At 44.3% G+C, this 18,612-nt stretch overlaps 2 protein-coding genes and 1 pseudogene across 2 annotated transcripts in view; all 3 read right to left on the bottom strand.

Annotated features, from left to right (window-relative positions):
* Positions 1 to 3,125: 3,125 nt before the first annotated feature.
* LOC108936384 (transcription factor 15 pseudogene) lies at positions 3,126 to 5,106 on the bottom strand (annotated as a pseudogene).
* Positions 5,107 to 9,729: 4,623 nt separating this feature from the next.
* Positions 9,730 to 15,404, bottom strand: LOC108936541 (dynein heavy chain 12, axonemal-like). Its single transcript, XM_018755964.2, has 9 exons — positions 14,984 to 15,404; positions 14,858 to 14,910; positions 14,384 to 14,515; positions 14,069 to 14,227; positions 13,256 to 13,501; positions 13,011 to 13,182; positions 11,409 to 11,952; positions 10,836 to 10,989; positions 9,730 to 10,508 (listed from the first exon to the last, which is right to left on the bottom strand). Exons 1-9 carry the CDS (start codon positions 15,127 to 15,129, stop codon positions 10,330 to 10,332), a joined length of 1,785 nt encoding a protein of 594 aa, XP_018611480.1. The 5' UTR covers positions 15,130 to 15,404; the 3' UTR covers positions 9,730 to 10,329.
* Positions 15,405 to 16,250: 846 nt separating this feature from the next.
* cttnbp2 (cortactin binding protein 2) overlaps positions 16,251 to 18,612 on the bottom strand; it is a 49,540-nt gene continuing 47,178 nt past the window's right edge. Inside the window, exon 23 of the mRNA XM_018755962.2 lies at positions 16,251 to 17,675. Within this exon, the coding sequence (XP_018611478.2) occupies positions 17,403 to 17,675 (273 nt within the window). The 3' untranslated portion in view covers positions 16,251 to 17,402. The remainder of the gene's footprint in view (positions 17,676 to 18,612) is intronic.

Here is an 18,612-nt window from a genome sequence, read left to right as displayed (position 1 = left end):
GTTTCTGCACCCACAACACAGATTTGTTTGTGCCCTTACATTTATTCATTAGATGCCTTTCTCCAAAGCAACTTCCAGTGAACTCTATGTAGTGTTATCAGCCCACACACCTTATTCACCAAGGTGACTTACACTGCTAGATACACTACTTACAATGGGTCATCATCCATACATCAGTGGATCTCTCTCTCTCTCTCTCTCTCTCTCTGTCACTCACACACTATGGGAGAACCTGAACAGCAGGTCTTTGGACTGTGGGAGGAAACCCACACAGACACAGGGGGAACATGCAAACTCCATACAAACTGAGCAGGGATGAAACCAATGTCCCCTTGCACCACCCAGGTGCTGTGAAACAGCAGTGCTACTCATAAACACTTATTTTTTCCATTTATCTGACACTTTTCTCCAAAGCAACTTACAATGTTAAGTTACTTATGATTATTTACCCATTTATTCAGCTGGGTAGTTTTACTGAAGCAATTTGGGGTAAGTACCTTGCTCAAGGGTACTACAGCCAGCAGTAGGGATCAAACCTGCAATCTTTTGATCCAGAGGCAGTAGCTCTAACCACTGCACTGCCCTTCCTGTTTTTCAACTCAATCACAAAGAAAACAGGATTTCAGACCACTGCATGGAAGAATGTTCCTTCTGTGAGGGACATCATTCAAGACTGGACCTGTTAGCACTGTTATCATCATTACTGTACACAGTATTTGGACTGGCAAGCCTTGAAAGGCAAAGCTTAGACTTCCAACAACATGATGCTTTACTTAAGAACAACATGTTAGATCTAGACCAATTTATTTTATCATCATAATTAATCTAAACTTGTCAGTTAAATAAAAACCTTGCCAGGCTGATGTTGGCACAAGGACACAAATCAATGTCCAGTCATGCGATCAATGTTTACTACTCTTCGACTGGTCTAGCTGTATCCCGACTTCATGTCAGCCTGTCAGTGAGAATAAATGACAATATATACCATATATAGCACATACATATGCCCTATTATTTGATGGTCTGTAGAGTTCTGGGGAAGGTTATCTTACCTTTCTTTTCCACGAATGCGTGCTGTATTAACATTTAAAAAACGCAAGGGCAGTACATAAATTACTGATTTTATTTCAAATAAATAAAAAACCATTATACCAGTACATACAGCAGTGCTTGAAAGGTTGTGAATCCTTTAGAATTTTCTCTATTTCTGCATAAATGTGGTCTAATACGTGGTCAGATTTTCACACAAACCCTAAAGCTAGATGAAAAGAACCCAATTAAATGAATGAGACAAAATATTGTACTTGTTCATTTATTTATTGAGGAAAACGATGCTACACATCAGTGTATAGCAAAAGCATGTACACCTCTGCTTTCAATAACTGGTACGACCCCCTTGTGCAGCAATAACTGCAACTATGGTGTAACTGTTCACACATCGTAACTCCAGAAGCATCCCCAGATACAGCCTTTATTCAGCCATTACTCTGGTATTGTACTGCTCATTTGTGTATCTTATAATATTAAATGAAAAAAAACATTTTTTTAAAAATTGGTGTGGGTATCGGGATTTGTCTGTGTCTTATGCACCTACTTGAACGATGAACCTCAGTGGAGCAAGTGGTAGGGAACAAACTAGGTTTGCTTGAGACTTTCATGTCTGCAGCTATGTCTCCTTCTCTCAATGTAATGCATAAATAGTACTTTTGCTGAGATGTATGTCGCTTTGGACAAAAGCATCTGCTAAATTAATAAATTTAAATGTAAATATAAATGTTTCTGGCAGCTGTTGGATCAGTTCTGCAAATCGGCTTTGAGGAATTTCAGGCCATTCCTCCTTACAGAACAGCTTCAACCAAGGGCGTCCACACATGAACTACCCGCTTCCGGTCCTTCCACAACATTTCTAGAGGATCAAGCTCAGGACTTTGACTCAGCCATTCAAAAACATTAACTTTTTTCTGCTTTAACCATTATTTGGTAGAACGAATTGTGTGTTTTGGGCTGTTTTCTTGCTGCATGACCCACCTTCTCTTGAGTTTCAGTTCACGGATGGATACCCTGACATTTTCTTGTAGAATGTGCTGGTACAATTCAGAATTCATAGTTCCATCATGATGGCAAGTTGTCCTGGTCCAGAGGCAGCAAAGCAGGCCCAAACCATGATACTGCCACCACCATGTTTCACAGATAGGATAAGGTTTTTATGCTGGAATGCAGTGTTTGCCTTTCGCCAAACGCTTCTCATTCAAGCCAAAAAGTTCTATTTTGGTCTCATTTGTCCACAGAACATTCTTCCAGTTGCTTTGTGGCTTATGCATGTGGTCTTTAGAAAACTGTAGATGAGCAGCAATGTTCATTTTTAGAAAGTAGTGGCTTTCTCCTTGCAACCCTGCCATGCACACCATTGTTCAATGTTCTCCTGATGGTGGACTCATGAACACAGTAGGCAATGCCACAGATGCCTTTAGTTCCATAGAAGTTACCCTGGGATTCTTTGTGACCTCCCAGACTATTACATGCCTTGCTCTTGGTGTGATCTTTGATGGTCGACCACTCCTGGGGAGGGTAACAATGGTGTTGAATTTCCTCGATTTGTACACATTCTGCCTGAAAGTGAACTGGTGGAGTCCACATTCTTTAGAAATGGTTGTGTAACTTTTTCCAGCCTGGGGAGCACCCACAACTCTTTTTCTGAGGTTTTCAAAAATCTCCTTTGTTCAAGCCATGACACACTTCCACAAACCCATGTTGTGAAGATCAGACTTTGAAAGTGAAGCCCCAGATTTCTGTTCTTGAAATATGGCAGGGCCTCCCACTCTCACACCTGATTGTCATCCCATTGATTGAAACATCTGACTCTAATTTCCCCTTCAAATGAACTGATAATCCTAGAGGTTTACTTTTGCCCATACACAGATATGTAATATTGGATCATTTTTTTCAAGAAATAAATGAATAAATATAATTTTATTATCTTGTTTGTTTAATTGGGTTCTCTTTATCTAGTTTTAAGGCTTGCATGAAAATCTGATCATGTTTTAGGTCATATTTATGGAGAAATGAAGAAAATTCTAAATGGTTCACTAACTTTCAAGCATCACCGTATGTGTACATATATACAGGAACAAAAGTAATACACTTCACTGAAAACTTGTTCAACAAACTTGCTAATCTTCTTGTGCTCTTGAAGAGTTCATTGAAAGCTCTTGGTGGATAGAAAACTCCCCCTGTCTCTTACCAATGAATTTCCCCAGACGGAGGACATATTTCTCACTGCCTTTGCCCTGGGCCGCCGCTCCTGATTCCACCCCTCTGTTGGAGGTAAACATAGGCACTAGTACCCCCACTGCTTTGCTGGAGAACTCCCACTGAGGACTCATATTCTTCTCAGATGAAGAGCCTTTCACCTGCAGCACATCTGTAGTGGAATGGCATGAACTTCAGAGCATCTCTGCCTTCTTCATCCTGGAAACAAGCCATAAATTAAAGAACATCCATCATTAAAGTAACTTCTAAAGGCCTCTGAAGAAATCTGGCAAAGGAATTATTTAATTTATAACACATGGAAAGGATTCATAAGGAACATAGTCATAATTCCAAAACAAACATTATTTCACAAAAATAATTTCTAAAAATCCGTATTCCTTTAATGCATGCCCATATTGTATCTCAGCAAACTTTCATAAAGGCACAATGACAAAAGTAATTATATACACTTTTTATTTAAATGTAAAAAAAAAAATTATACTGTGAAAACATAATATATATATATATATTAAATTTCATATAAATGACATAAATTTTGTATGAAGTTTTAAATTGAATATATAAATATTTAAAATGTTTTATAAACACTGGCTTTATATGACACCTTTTCACATGACTGGCTGTATTTGACTATATGTAGCTGAAGAGCTGGACATGTATACAATATTGTTGGTTCAAATGGTAAGAAAAGTCCTGTTGTTCTATCTTTAAGCAACATAATTAACAAACGTAAAGGTAACTAAAGTTTGTTGGTCCAAATCGCACTCCTACAAGTTGTTGATTTTGTAAATTGCTTGTATGCCTATGATACATGCATTTGCTAAATAGCATACAAAAATATCACCAGTTTGTATACATAGCGAAAGGATTCCTATTCCAACCCCAACCCCTGCTGCAATACTTTACGTTAACCGCATCAGGAAAAATGACCTTGCAGTACAAATGAGTGAATAAAGTACTGTAGCTTAGTATACAAACCTAGCAGGGTAGGTTGTCTTGGACAAAAGTATTATACAAGTAATTGTTAATAATACTGTACATAGCAGGTGTGTCATCATTTGTTTTCCATTTATCCGATTAGTGTACCTTCTTTTACTGGCAGAGTACATTTATGAAAAAGTGAAAATGTACTGAAAACACACACACACACAGCCTACATTTTTCATGTCATGTTTTTTTTAACCTTTACTTTTTTATTTTCCACTCAAGTAGTATACTGTATTTGGGACGAGTGCTTTTACCAGTGTGCTTGAGAGTAACAGTACTTCTCTTAGAGAACAGTTTCCCCACTCGACCCCGTGGCTAAAAACTCACCGCTCTTCTCCTCCTCTTCCTCCTCCTCCTGCGGCTGCTCACGCAGAAGGTGCACCTGGTCCTCGGATGCTGCGCTCCTCCGCCCCCCTTGGAGCATCGAGCATCCCTGAGACACGGCTGAGCTTCATCATCCCCATCCTCGTCGTCCTCGTCCTCATCATCCTCTTCGGCGTCCGCGCCGGCGTCGTCACCGCCCTGCAGCAGCACGTTCCCCAGGTGGGAGATGTAGCTGCACGCGAGGCGGAGGGTCTCGATCTTGGACAGCTTTCTGTCCACGGGCTCCGTGGGGATGAGGGTCCGCAGCGCGGAGAAGGCCGCGTTCACGCTCAGCGTGCGGTCCCGTTCGCGCGCATTCGCCGCGCTCCGCTGCCGCGGGACGACGCCCTCCCCTCCGTCGCACGCGGCGGCCCCCTGGGGCGGCTCCACGCGGCGGTTCTCCTCCTCCTCGTACCCGCTGAGCGAAGCCCCGTCCGGCCGGTAGAAGAGATGAGCTGTGAGGGGGGTGAACGTGGTAAAAGACATCTCCGAGGGAGTCCCGCTCCGGAGTGCAGGTCGACTTTACGCCGGTCATTTCATTCTGCTCGCAAACTATATAGGCGACATTTATTTATTTATTTACTTACTTTTTTCCCTTTAATAATAAGAAGTGGATGCACTTTTGTTGCGGCTGTTCTGAGCACGGGGGCGGGCCGTGCGTTGTTACAACAACGTGGGGGGGCGCTACGTACAATAAATAGCTAGAAGAATTTTTTTAATTGTTTCATTAATTTTTAACTGACAGTTTTGTTGAGGGATGGCGAAGCCCCGCGGCAGTGTCCCCATGTGACCTCTTGGGCAAACTTTTCTCTCAGCCTTTAAATCCAGACTAAAGACCTACATGTTCACTCGGGCATAACATTAGAAATGTCATTCCACTTGGCTGTGTTTCTGTTTTTTTCCACCTCTGCGTTAAACTGCCTCATTAATTTCTCTAAGTTATAGATTACTAACAATTTCTTCTTGTTGAGGATTGTTTCCTTACAATAAGACTTGAGAAGGCCGGCTGGCCATTACAGAAACACCCCATCCAGACTGAAGATGATGACCAACCACCATGATGGATGAGCTGTACCTTGCAAAACTGGGAAATCAAGCTACCATACAGCCACAATGCCTTGGTTACCTGTAAACTGACTTAGAAGTCTTCTTTATCTAGAATGCCCAGAAGGGTTGGGGGCTGGGCAGCCACTGGCACTTGGACCCCCAGAGGTTTTTTTCTCCCTGGACTTTCAGTTGGGAGTTTTTTGTTGTTTTCCTCCACGGCCAGTAGACACACTTATAAGTCATATAAAAGCAATGATAATGTATTACAGTAGTCTGTAGCCAACAGACTTCTTTGTTTCTTTGCCTTATGTCTTTGTTCAAGCGCTCTGTGTCACTGCGTGAGAAGAGCGTTTTATGAAAATAAATTAAATTTTTAATTTCTTTTAAATGTCTAGAGGGGGCGTGGTGGTGCAGCGGGCTTGGCCGGGTCCTACTCTGTGGTAGGTCTGGGGTTCAAGTCCCGCTTTGGGTGGCTTGCGATGGACTGGCATCCCATCCTGAGTGTATCCCTTCCCCCTCCAGTCCTGCACCCCGTGTTGCTGGGTTAGGCTCCCGTTTGCTGCAACCCTGCTTGGGACAAGTGGTTTCAAACTGTCTGTGGGAGTTGAACTTTTCACTCTCTACTCCACTTGTCTTAGGAACTCAACACTAAGCTCACATTTCAGTCATTCTTTTTGGCCACTTTCTCTGTATTTTTATATATACTGTATATACCCTCATAATACCCACTTATATATACACACATATATACTGTATAAACAACCTTGAAAAGTTTCAGTGACCTTTGAAAAATAGGAACATTATACTGATATCAAGGTTTTGTGTCACTTACATGAACTGATTGGACAAAATGTGCGCAACTACAAATGTTTACAATACACGTATTTATACTGCTTTGAATATCCACTGTTCTAACTGTAAGGGTAACTATTACATACAATGATTGAGATCAGCAACCTCTGGCCTTCCCCATTTTACCTGACTTTACCCCTTTTCTTAAGCTATAGTCTATTTCTATGATGTCAACTCCCAAACCTGATGGAAACAGTAAAGAGAGAAAACAGGAAAAGTGTCCTTGCCCACAGGACACAGTGTCAGTTCACACACCCTTTTGACCCTCTTGCTAACTAAAGCAAAAGGTTGGAGGCATGCTCACTTACCTTGTACAAATAACAACACAATTACTGTGTTTTGCTGAGTTGTATGGCCTGTTTTTTTTCCAGATCTCACTAAAAGAAAAATGTGTGAAAGTTAACTACAAATTTAAAAAAATGCTATTTCACTGTCTGTTGGGAACACTGTGAATATTTGGCCACCTTACTTCCAAAAAACTGGCGCTCCAACTCCGGTTGTAAACTTCAACCTTGAAGTTCTTAACCCTGATTGAGTAAATATTCAATTGCATGAATATGTAAAACATTACAACCTTCAGTTTTTTTAAGGCACGCTTAATAAAACACATTTATAATAACAATAATGGTTTGGGTGGAACCCCAAGTCCAGGGTGCTCTTTGGGGTCAGCTTTTTCACAGATATCATCTGGGGTAGCAGGTAGTGCGATGGTTAGTGCCATTACCGTCCAATCAGCAGAAGCATGATCAGATCCCGCCTTCCGCTTTAGTACTCTTGAGCAAGGTACTTACTCTGAATTACTCCAGGATCAACTAGCCAGCTGTATGAAGTACACAAACCTAACATCGTAAGTGGCTTTGAACAAAAGCACTGGATTAATAATAATAAAAACAATAAATGTAAGCAGAACTGAACATTAAAGCTGTCCTATATATCTGGGCATGGTTGAAAGATATACATAAAATTTTTTATAAATTTTATTTTCAGTATAATATGTATGCAAAAGGATAGGGGGGTGCGGTGGCGCAGTGGATTGGACCGGGTCCTGCTCTCTGGTGGGTCTAGGGTTCGAGTCCTGCTTGGGGTGCCTTGCGGCGGACTGGCGTCCCGTCCTGGGTGTGTCCCCTCCCCCTCCGGCCTTACGCCCTGAGTTGCCGGGTAGGCTCCGGTTCCCCGCGACCCCGTCTGGGACAAGCAGTTCAGAAAATTGTGTGTGTGTGTGTGTGTGTGTGTGTGTGTGTGTGTGTGTGTGTGTGTGTGCGCGTGCAAAAGGGAACTGGGATCCTGCTCCTGTAATAAAAGGTCTTCAAGAATGAGTAGTTAAAAAAGAAAGAGTCACATACTGAAAATGGAGCCTCAAAAGGTCCAGTCCAGTATCAGAGCCACATCCTGAACAAGGTGACACTCAGCAGAGATGATGTAAACAGAATTGTACATTGATCATGTATTCATAATGTCCACAGAACTGAAGAATCACATTGTGCAGATTTAAGAAAATGCAGAACCACGGTTTGCCCGTTTCTAGACTATTACACACACACAGCCTAAAACCGCTTATCCCAAGCAGGGTCGAGGCAAGCCGGAGCCTAACCTGGTAACACAGGGCACAGGGCTGGAGGGAGGAAGGGACACACCCAGGATGGGATGCCAGTTTGTCGCAAAACACCCCCAGCAGGACTCGAACCCCAGACCCACCAGAGAGCAGGCACATGCCAAACCCGCTGCACCACCGCACCCCCTCTAGACATTTAAAAGAAATTAAAGAATTTAATAATAATAAAAAAGCTGGATTTATATCCCCAAACACTGTGCACCCAAAACATACCAAGCCTGTAAAATACTGAGTACCATGCCAAAGCACATGCTATGTCAGTAAATACTGAATGCCAGTGAAGTGAATTAAAAGAGTAGGTGTCATTGAAGGTACTTGAGCCAGTGTGACTTTAACAATGCGCAGGTGGAGCTCAGTCCATCGCCAAGAGAGGACAACGAGGTTCTCGCGTGTTTTTGAGGACCCGGCCACTTCCAGAGCGAGCGAGAGTCTTCCCCTGCAACAGGAAGCCTTCTCACACGCGACGATTCTTCTGAGAAGCTGCATGGTCCTTTGGGGGTCCCCCTACCTCCCACTCCCCATCCAGGAGATGGTTCCTCTGACCCGGTGCTGTCCACTTCCGGTAGAGCCGCCAAGGGACCATGGAGCCGTGTCTCAGCGCAGAGAATTCTCCTGATCGGGTTGGACTGCTTATCAGGTACCGGCATCTACTTTATACACTTTTCCCTGCGAGGTCAACAGCTTCGTGAAGGAACCTTAAAAAAGGGGACAATCAAAACTCCCTTTGTTCCTAACCCTATTTGGCTTATCACGATTCTCCAGCTCCATCCTTATCTCCAGGGAGCTCAGTAACCTTCCACAATAACCACGCGGCTTTCCACGACACGTTCCGAAGCCATGTAATAAAGTTCCCTTCCATTGTCTCCTGCCATAAGTATAATTCTCCAGACTTCCTCCGGAATAAATGTTAACCAGCAGCTGATTCACTGCCGAAACACAAAGTTCAGTTCTGCTTAGATTCACTTTGCTTGGGGACCTTCCCAGCAGGTTGCCTCGGACCACTTAAAGCTGTGAGAGAAGGACCAGACGTGTGCAATGAAGAGGAGCATCAGTAATAATGGAGACATTGGGAGAAGTACGGGGAAAAGGACAAATAGCAAAACTGCCGTCCAAGTCGGTCAGCTCTCAGAGCTCAGAGGACTAGATTGTGTCTGGAATGATGTCATGATCACGATTGGATCAATCCTTTACACAGCCACTCCTGCAATGTAAAATAAATGTTTATATGCATCTCTAGGAAGGTGACTAGGAATCATCGGTATTCTGGTAAAGTTTTATGCAGCTACTTGTGTGATGAACATCGGTGAATATGGTCAAGGAAACTAACTGTACTTAAGAGTCACATATCTGCAGCTATGTCTCTTTCTCCTAATGTAATGCAAAAATTCTGTTTCTATGAGATGTGCGTCACTTTGGAGAAAAGCGGCTGCTGAATGAATAAATGTAAAAGTAACAACTTCCACCTGTGTCCTTCACTGCAAGTGAGTCCACTCATCTGGCTGCTGGACATTGCGCTTTGGCAGGACATCTTCACAGCACCTCTAACGGCAGCTCCAGTGTCTACGTGCTTTACAGAGTGAAGCACACATACTGTGATTCTGTGAACTTTATTTCTTTACATGACAAATATTCATAAACCAAGTTATCACATTGTCTCCATCCAGGGAGCCCCCTGCCAAACACTCCATGCTACCTGAACAGACTCCGGTTCTTAATGAGCAGTTACTGATAATTAATTCAATCAACGAACAAAAAATGAGACTGACAACAAGATAGGAATAATCATTTTTGTTACAAATATTATAAAATATATTGGCGTTATTTTCATGCATAAAATACCTTTTTGTTTGGGTATTTTAATTAGTTCTAGGTGACATTTTCATCTAAGAATTCATTATTTTTTGCGTAAGAAATAATAGTAATTCGACCCCCTCACAATGGGAATTCGCCGAACCGGCTGAGTTCATGAGATGGATTCACCCCTTTATGTAAGGAACTCTATGTGTTTTGTTGGTGTTAAGAGTGTAAATTTTAATAACACAGTAGGAGGCTGAAAGGTAGGTTCCCGTCTATCTCTCAAGCTAACCTAATGCAAAACGCAATGTTGAAGACAATCTCAAAGTTGAGGAGAGAGACATGCAGAGGACAGCAAAAAATCCAGGTAGTGTCCACTGTTCTCCAAGTGTCACCGGGTATTGTCAGCTTGAATCCCTGCCGCTGCCCAGGCTGTACAGGTCATACTCACGGTACTGGATGTACTCTTTGAGGCAGTTGGGCAAGGGCAGGAAGTTCATGAAGACAGGAGCTCGCAGGCGCAGCTTGCCCAGGCAGTCGCGGATCTTCAGCCGGCACAGGTGCTTTAGGCATCGTGGGTTCTCTGTGGGTAAGGGGATTAAAACATGTGCTTTGATTAAACTAAAAAATAACTAAACTGGGGGTGACATGACAAGCCAAGTCAATGAAAAAACTAATTTAAAAACCAAAACCCAGGTCCAAACTGACCAAGTAAGGCAAACTGCACAGTTAGCCCTACACTGAACAGGTGGAAGTGCGGTATTCTCTCTAGTGCCTTATACACATGTACAGTAGTCTCCACTGCTGGATTACAGGTAGCAAGGCATCATTATCTGAGATACATTAGGGGATGTGACAAATGGACATTTGACCTTGTGTGCCCTCCACTCCCTGAGTAATCCCCCCTTACGTTGGATTTTGCATATGTCCAGCCATTGCGTCTGCTCCATGAGCACTGATTTCAGCTTGGAGCAGATCTTCACATGGTCGACGTAGTCCAAGAGGATGTGCACCACATGTCCAGAGATGTCCCTCAGCCAGTAGACTGAGATCACTTCGCAGAACTGCCGAGAGATGGGGAACCTAGTTTTAATGCAACCGTGCTCAGTAACATGGTTATTCAGAGGTGAGCGATGGCGGAAATTAGGTAGAGGGCTCCTCGCATTACGGAAATTACGAATTGTTAAGCATTGAGTTTATTTGTTTTTAACTGCATTTTCTTCACTCATCTAGTTCCGAATGCACTCTTTGCACACAACCTCCAGTACACACGTCAGTATAACACCCCCAGCTAGAATAGTAGTGTGGAAGACAATAATTCAACTCACTTCCACAGTGTTTACACCTTCTGTCTGGTGTTTACGTTGGTGTTCGATAACATGATCAAGAGTGCATGTTCATGGGAGGAACTGGTCACCAAATGTCACTGAACAGGAGTACCAAATATTTTCGGTTGTTTTAAATTATTTCAACATTAATATACCATGGTATCCTTGATGACAGAGGCGGTCCAGCCCTCGTAGCCGTGGGGCACATGGGAGCCATCGCCGTAGGGACAGTCGAAGCAGCGCTGGGCGTCATAGCCGTAGTTGAGCAGCATGCGGAGCATGACCTCGTCCTTGAGCGCGTACTGCAGGGCGGAGGGGAAGTGCGTGGTGTTGATGCGCGAGTAGTAGTTGACGTTGGCGCCATAGCGCAGCAGTGTGTTGATGAGCTCATAGTTGCCTATGCGCAGCGCCACTTGCAGGCACTTCACAGGGTCTTGGTTGGGCATGGCGCCGGCCTCCAGCAGCAGTCTCACCGAGCGCAAGTCATTGTTGGAGACGGCGAAGAAGAGGGCGGAGCGCCGCTCGTCGTCGTAGTTGCGGCGCACGCACGGATGTAGCATGAAGTTGACGTCGTAGCTGGCTTTGAGCAGCACCTCCAGACACTGCGGTTGCCCGCCAGCCGCCGCGGAGTGAAGCGGGCTCATGCCGCTGTCTATGATCGCCTCCTTCGTCGTCACGGGGATCAAGCGTTCCAGGGCCCTGAGGCGACAGGGAAGTGGATCACACGTCTGGGAGTCAAACACTGATGCTGGTTGGTTGGCAAACTGAGTAGAAGCCATGAGCAAAATAATGCTGCACGAAAAGAGGCTAGAGCAACAGTAGAGAGGCAGGAAGGGACAGAAGGGGGTGTAGTGCCAAGAGCTGCTGCCTTGCACTTGAAGGTTTCAGGTTTGGATCCCACCTCTTACTGTAGTACCCGTGATTGAGGCACTCGCCTTAACAATGCAGGTTGGCCTCGACTTACGATGGGGTTCCATTCTAATGACCTTGCCTTAAATCAGCTTTCTTTGTAAGTCACAAACCCTCATTTACCGTATAATACAGTATGCCATAAAGATCAAACAACTAACATGCACGAATGTTACATTGTTTAACAGGGCTTTGTTATATTTTTTTACTAATTTCACACATTACTGATGAAAATTACATTAATTTAGACTAATAATAATATAAATACACAATGTTTCTATAATCATATTTTCATGCTGCACTGTTATTTTCACTTTTATTTCAAGATGTTTTCTTTTGCTTTTTGTTTTCATCACCGCTAGAAACACTCACTTTTCCGCTTGATACGTTAAATAAAAAGTAACCTGAAAGGAATCGCAAACGAAAAACTTTGTGAATGAAACGCAGCCACTGCTGAATGCCCAAACAATAAGAAATTTGGGCCCAGTCGATGTCATCGTACAGCAGATGGAGCAGTCGCCCGAAGACGTTATGATCATCGGGATTCAAAAATAATATTCAAAAGTGACAAAGTAAGGTTAATGGGACAGTAATCACTGTAAGTATCTCAGAATTTAAGTTGCGTTAGAGAAAAGTGTCAGCTAAATAAACAAACACAAAGGTAAGAAGCATAAAGTTTAAGGACGGAGAAATGCTACTTCTACGGGTGACTGCTTTCACACCTCTGAAGTATCCTAGTGAACTTCATCTGAAAAACACAGAGCTGCCTAATGAAATTAGGTTTAATGCTGGAGTTTGTAGAGCAGTTGCTTTGGACACAAGTGTGAAAGCAAAGGCCGTTTGCTCACAGCAAGTGCCCGCGGTGCGCCACGCGGTGGATGGGGAGGTGGCCCGTGTGCTTGGGGATGTTGGCATCGGCGCCGTAGTCCAGCAGTAGAGAAATGACATCCGGGTTGCCCGAGGCGGCAGCTTCAAATAGGACAGTGGCTGAATCCTTGGCCTGCGAATTCACGTCAGCCCCTGCGAGACGTAGCAATGGTCAGCCGATGCCGGTAGCTGCTGGACGCCCGGAGACGTGCTCCCCAGTTCGTACCTCTCTGGACCAAGGTCTGGACGATCTCGTAGTGCCCGTACTGAGCGGCCAGAGCTAGGGGGGTGAGCCCATACTCGCTCCGCGGATCGGGGTCGGCGCCGGATTGCAGCAGCAGCTGCACAAAGTTCTCGGCGCCCAGGCGAGCCGCCTCGTGAAGCGCCGTCCGGCGGTGCGCCCCCTCCTGGTTCACGCTGGCATTGTAGCGGAGCAGCAGTGTGGCCATGTCGTACTGGTTGTTCTTTATAGCTGTAGGACAGTAGGAAAGAGCTTCAGCAGTATCACCTTGTTTTTCAAATCATTCCCCAGTCTGATTTTTGACAGCTGCTATACTTTTTTTGTTTCTTTGTTTTTTCTTTTTTTTAAAATAAAAAAAGAAAACTGATTAATGGAACAGAAACAAAGGGACAGGAACCATGTGCCAAGACATTGCAAGCACACCCTCCAAGGGTTATGTGACCATGTAAGACCATCTAAAAAGGTTCAAAATGTTACAACATTCTGAAATTTGACCAAATTATCATGCAGACCAAGTGTTAACTGTTATTATGTTTTTCTAGTAGAAAAGTTACTCTATAGATGGAAAACCAGGTATAGACTGTAACAAGAAAGTACATTTCCTTACCAAGCATCTAAGAGTAATCAGCTGACATTCTATACCTTAAAAAAAAAAAACTGGGCTTAACCAGTAAATATAGTATTTAAAAAATTCCCTCTTGTTCTAGCAGCGCAGATTTATTTAGAATAACTGACAGTTGCTGATATGATTATCAACTGCTATTCCCCCGCCTTTCCAGAGCGGAAGTCTGGGCTGACCTGCCACAAGTGGCGAGTCCTCATCCTCATCCTTGCTGTTGGGGTTAGAGCCGTTCTGCAGCAGGAATGTGGCGTTGGCCCTGAGGCCTTGCTCCACTGCTAGGAAGAGGGGCGTCTTCCCGAGGAGGGTGCGGCTGTGCCCCGCCCCCTGGGGAGAGGCTGTGGATGCCACGGCAACATACATGTCACAGCATCGCAGGGTGGATCCTGCATGTTGCAGTGTCACCTCGTACCATCACATCAAGCATGTTACCCTGTATCATAGGAGCTCCAGCTACTGCATTTTACACCAAAACAGGGTAAAAGTGTAGGCACCTGCGAAGGTGATTTCCAGGATGGCCCTGCTGCTCTGCACAGCGGCCTCGTGGAGCGGGATCCAGCCCCGGTTGTCGGCCTCTGAGAAAGCCTGCCGGCAGCTGGCGAGGTTCTGCAGAGCTTTCTCATCGCCTTGGTGACAGGTGTGTTGGCGAGGAGGAATAGGATGAGGAATTGCAGAAAAAACACACAGAGGAAGTACCCTTTGAAGCTACAACCAAAAGAGCGCCAGTACCATGGTAGAATTACAACAATACGTGTAAAACATGGAAGCTTTCATCCAAAGTGACCAACTTCTACAAGTGTCATTTTATGGCCAGAAGTCCAGTTTTATCCTTATTTATCTTTCTCTCTTTCTCACTCACTCACACACACACACACACACAGACAGGACTTTGCATAGAAGTGCCTGTTTAATAACATCTGACCAATAACAGATGGCAAGGCAGCAGTTAAGGACTCCCAGCAACTCACCAGCTCTAATGGCTTCAAAAACCCTGGTGTTTTCTGTGGCGTTTGTGGGTACCCTGTGGGGCAGAGCAATGCACTTTACCAGGGAGGTGGTATGCCCCCCCCCAACCCCCACCAACACCTGCGTACCTGCACGTGTCCCCTCGGGGGGTCTCCTCCCCGCCACCACGCTGCCCACACTCCAGCAGACTCTGTTCAATCATGTACTGCAGATCCACGTCTTCCTCCTCCGCGGCCTCCAGAGCGTTGAGGTCCATCTCCGAGCTTTCCCCCATGAAGTCCGGAAAGCAGAGAGCCCCCCCTCCCCCGTACACACCGTGACGAAACCACAACAGTCAGAGCCTCTCTTCAGCTACTGCCAACACTGTGACCAAGGGTCTCTTCATGATCCACGATAGTGAGTATTCCAAGCCGTGACTCCCAATGTCAACGTCACCTCCTTACCGCAGTAAGTATGCGCCGATGAGTAAAGTCTATTAAAACATGGTCGTCGGCACCCCTCAGTCCCAGCTGACCACATGACGTTGTTTTATTTAGACTCAGAACACGCAGGATCAAATAACACGCAGTCAGGCCCTGCATTCACATGAGGGAAAACAGTGAGGTTATTTCCCAGTGTCCTCCGGTGCCCCAGTGATTCTCACACCCTCTTGTGTAAATACACATCTAATTTGTCTAATAAAGTTATTTATTTACACAACTTTTTTACTTATCCCTGCATCTTCAGTGTGTGTCTGTATATTGCATGGTGCTACAACCAAACAATTTCCATTTTGGAGCAATAATGTTTAGCTAATTAAATAATCAATCAATTAATTATTTAATCCTGAGAGTTCTCACTTTTAGTCCTACTTTAAAATACAATAAAAATATATATACACATACATGTATATTTGTGGGTGCTGTTTAGGCTGCTGAAGGGGACTGTCAGGTTCTTCATGGAGTTATTTCTACTGTCAGATTGCTATAAATACCCAACCCCCCACTTTGAGCATGTTGGATGGTCCTCCCTGACACAGTTTCCCAACCCAACAGTCTTGACGCAAGATCCACTTACAGACACACACACACACACACACACACACACACACACACACACACACACACAAATGGTCACCACGGGGGTCCTGTAGGTGTGTGTCCAGTGCTGGTTCAATGAATCTTCGAATCGACCATTCCTGCTCGGCTCAATGCTCTCAGGAGCTGTGTGGTTCCGCTCAAAACATACTGGGTTTACAGTGCTGCGACAAAGTACGTGAGCCCCTTGTGTCCTTCCGTTTTACCATGAAATGGTTATTTAATAAGGCAGTCTTTTTCATCTGACATAACAGGTGTGCAAAAATAAGTGAAGCTTGAGCTGCATTAGTTAAACCAAGTAGGCAGATAGAATCAGGTGTGTAAATCATCGTCATTTATTCATTCTATAAGCTTATTTTAATATTGTATACAAGAATAATTTCCATCCCAGTAGGGTTCATGTACTTTCAAGCAGCACTGTATACCGCATGATCAAGTAGTCCTGGGAGGAAAATGGATCAGTTGTTGCCCTGCTGCAAAACGAAAATGTACAAACCTGCTTTGTGACAGTAAACCGCATTGAAACACTTAATTTCAAAAGTGCAGCATAAATCAAAAACAGCTTCTCGCTCTGGCACTTACTGGATGGTTTCTGACTTTATTATTCCGGAAACATTTGTTTTAACTCTTTATTTCTAGAGAAAACTGTGGCAAAACAACATGGATTCCTTTATCACGTGAGAATAAGAGGACGGTGGAGTGACAGTGCAGCTTTAACGGTTGTGCTTGCGCAAAGCAGGACATTTCTGAGCACTTCAGTGAACAACTCTAAGTTTTCAACACAATGTAGATCAGTAATGTATTTTCTGAAAATAATTTGAATTAAAAAATTAAGATGCACCACTACTTTCAGCTAAGTGTTCAAAATGAACTAAGAAAAAATGTGCTGCTTTAACTCTGAATGGGACTGTGAATGGCAGTTGAACTGTTTTTATGGCTTTTAAAAGAAAAATGTCCTGTATTTGCAATTATTTTACTTATTGCCACATTCCATTCACTTTGGAACAAGTGAATGTATGAACCCATTTCTCATATTACAATTATACCGTATGTACAATATTATCAAATTTTTCAGTTCTTTACTGTACAAGTACCACTTACACTAATCTATATACCATTTAAGCTTCTATTTTGTATTTACAAATATTTGGTAAAACCCTGATTAGTTTCAACAACCTTGCAACCATTTAAACATAGAACACTTTTATATTTTAAAATACTCATATACCAAAAAAAGTAGTTTTTTGTTCTGATCCAGAATGTTTCTGTCTTAATGTCAAAAGCTGGTTAAGCACTTCTTTGTTGCACATCTTTACCTCCCAGAAGTCAGCAGTTTGCAATATAATAAAACTATGGTCCCAAGTACACAACGTCGTAACAAGTACAGTCTAACGAGTACAAATACAAAGGCTGCCATAACCCTACTGTACAGCACATAAAAACCGAGGGGGTGGGGAAGATGGGAGGGACTCTACTTGTTGTTATTGTTGTCGCTGTTATTGTTGTCGTTGCTGTCATGTGAGTCCGCGTGGAGGACCCAGATGTCCTTGCATGACAGGTCGTTGCTGTTGGCTGGTTCCTGCCTTGTTCTGCTGCTGCTGCTGCTGCTGCTGCTGCCCCGCGGGGGGCCACGGATTCGGGATGGGTCGGCGCTTGGTATGGGGAGTTGGGATCTAGGTCTGACTGCTAGCTTGTCGCTGCTCGCTGGCCCAGCTGAGAGGCTGTTGGACTGGCATCTGCCATTCTGTGGCGAGAAGATACTTCTTATGCATGCATTTTGATATTCCGGCTGTAACACCCTGACTGTTTCCTAAACTTCTTAAAAAATCGTGAAATCTGAACTCTGGAACTCTCGGCATCTAAGTAGTGTGTCCAAAACTGGAGCAATTTATATAATTTAATTATCGGTTAGGTAGCCTTTATAGTGGGCCAAATAGCTGATGGCCCTATTACTACATAAAAATACACTACGCTATACTATTCCGGGATCACATGAATTTTCAAGAAGAGACCAAGTGCCCCTAGTAGTACCAATAAGATAATTTACCCCACTTTTCTCCCACACCGAGGACCTTGATAATATGTATTTACTGCAGAATATACTGCATATCAGTGCAGAAATACATGAAGCTCCTGCAAATTCCATTCCACTCCACACTGAAAACAGTGTTCAGAGTGGCAGCATATTGAAGAAGCATTCAGAATTTTTTGTACATGTAAACACACACACGCACACACACACACACACACACACACACACACATACACACACACACACTGTCAGAACCGCTTGTCCCATACGGGGTCGCGGGGAACCGGAGCCTACCCGGTAACACAGGGCGTAAGGCCGGAGGGGGAGGGGACACACCCAGGACGGGACGGCAGTCCGTCGCAAGGCACCCCAAGCAGGACTCGAACCCCAGACCCACCGGAGAGCAGGACCACGGTCCAACCCACTGCGCCACCGCACCCCCTACATGTAAACACTCAAACTTTATTCTTTGGAATTTCAACATTTATATGAAATTATAGAGAGGGTGCGGTGGCGCAGGGGGTTTGGCAGGGTCCTGCTCTCTGGCGAGTCCGTGGCTAGAGTCCCACTTGGGGTGCCTTGTGATGGACTGGCGTCCCGTCCTGGGCGTGTCCCCTCTTCCTCCAGCCTTACGCCGTGTTAGGCTCTG

The sequence above is a fragment of the Scleropages formosus genome, chromosome 24, assembly GCF_900964775.1.
Source record: "Scleropages formosus chromosome 24, fSclFor1.1, whole genome shotgun sequence".
Classification (NCBI taxonomy): domain Eukaryota; kingdom Metazoa; phylum Chordata; class Actinopteri; order Osteoglossiformes; family Osteoglossidae; genus Scleropages; species Scleropages formosus.
This window is presented reverse-complemented; position numbering and strand designations above follow the sequence as displayed.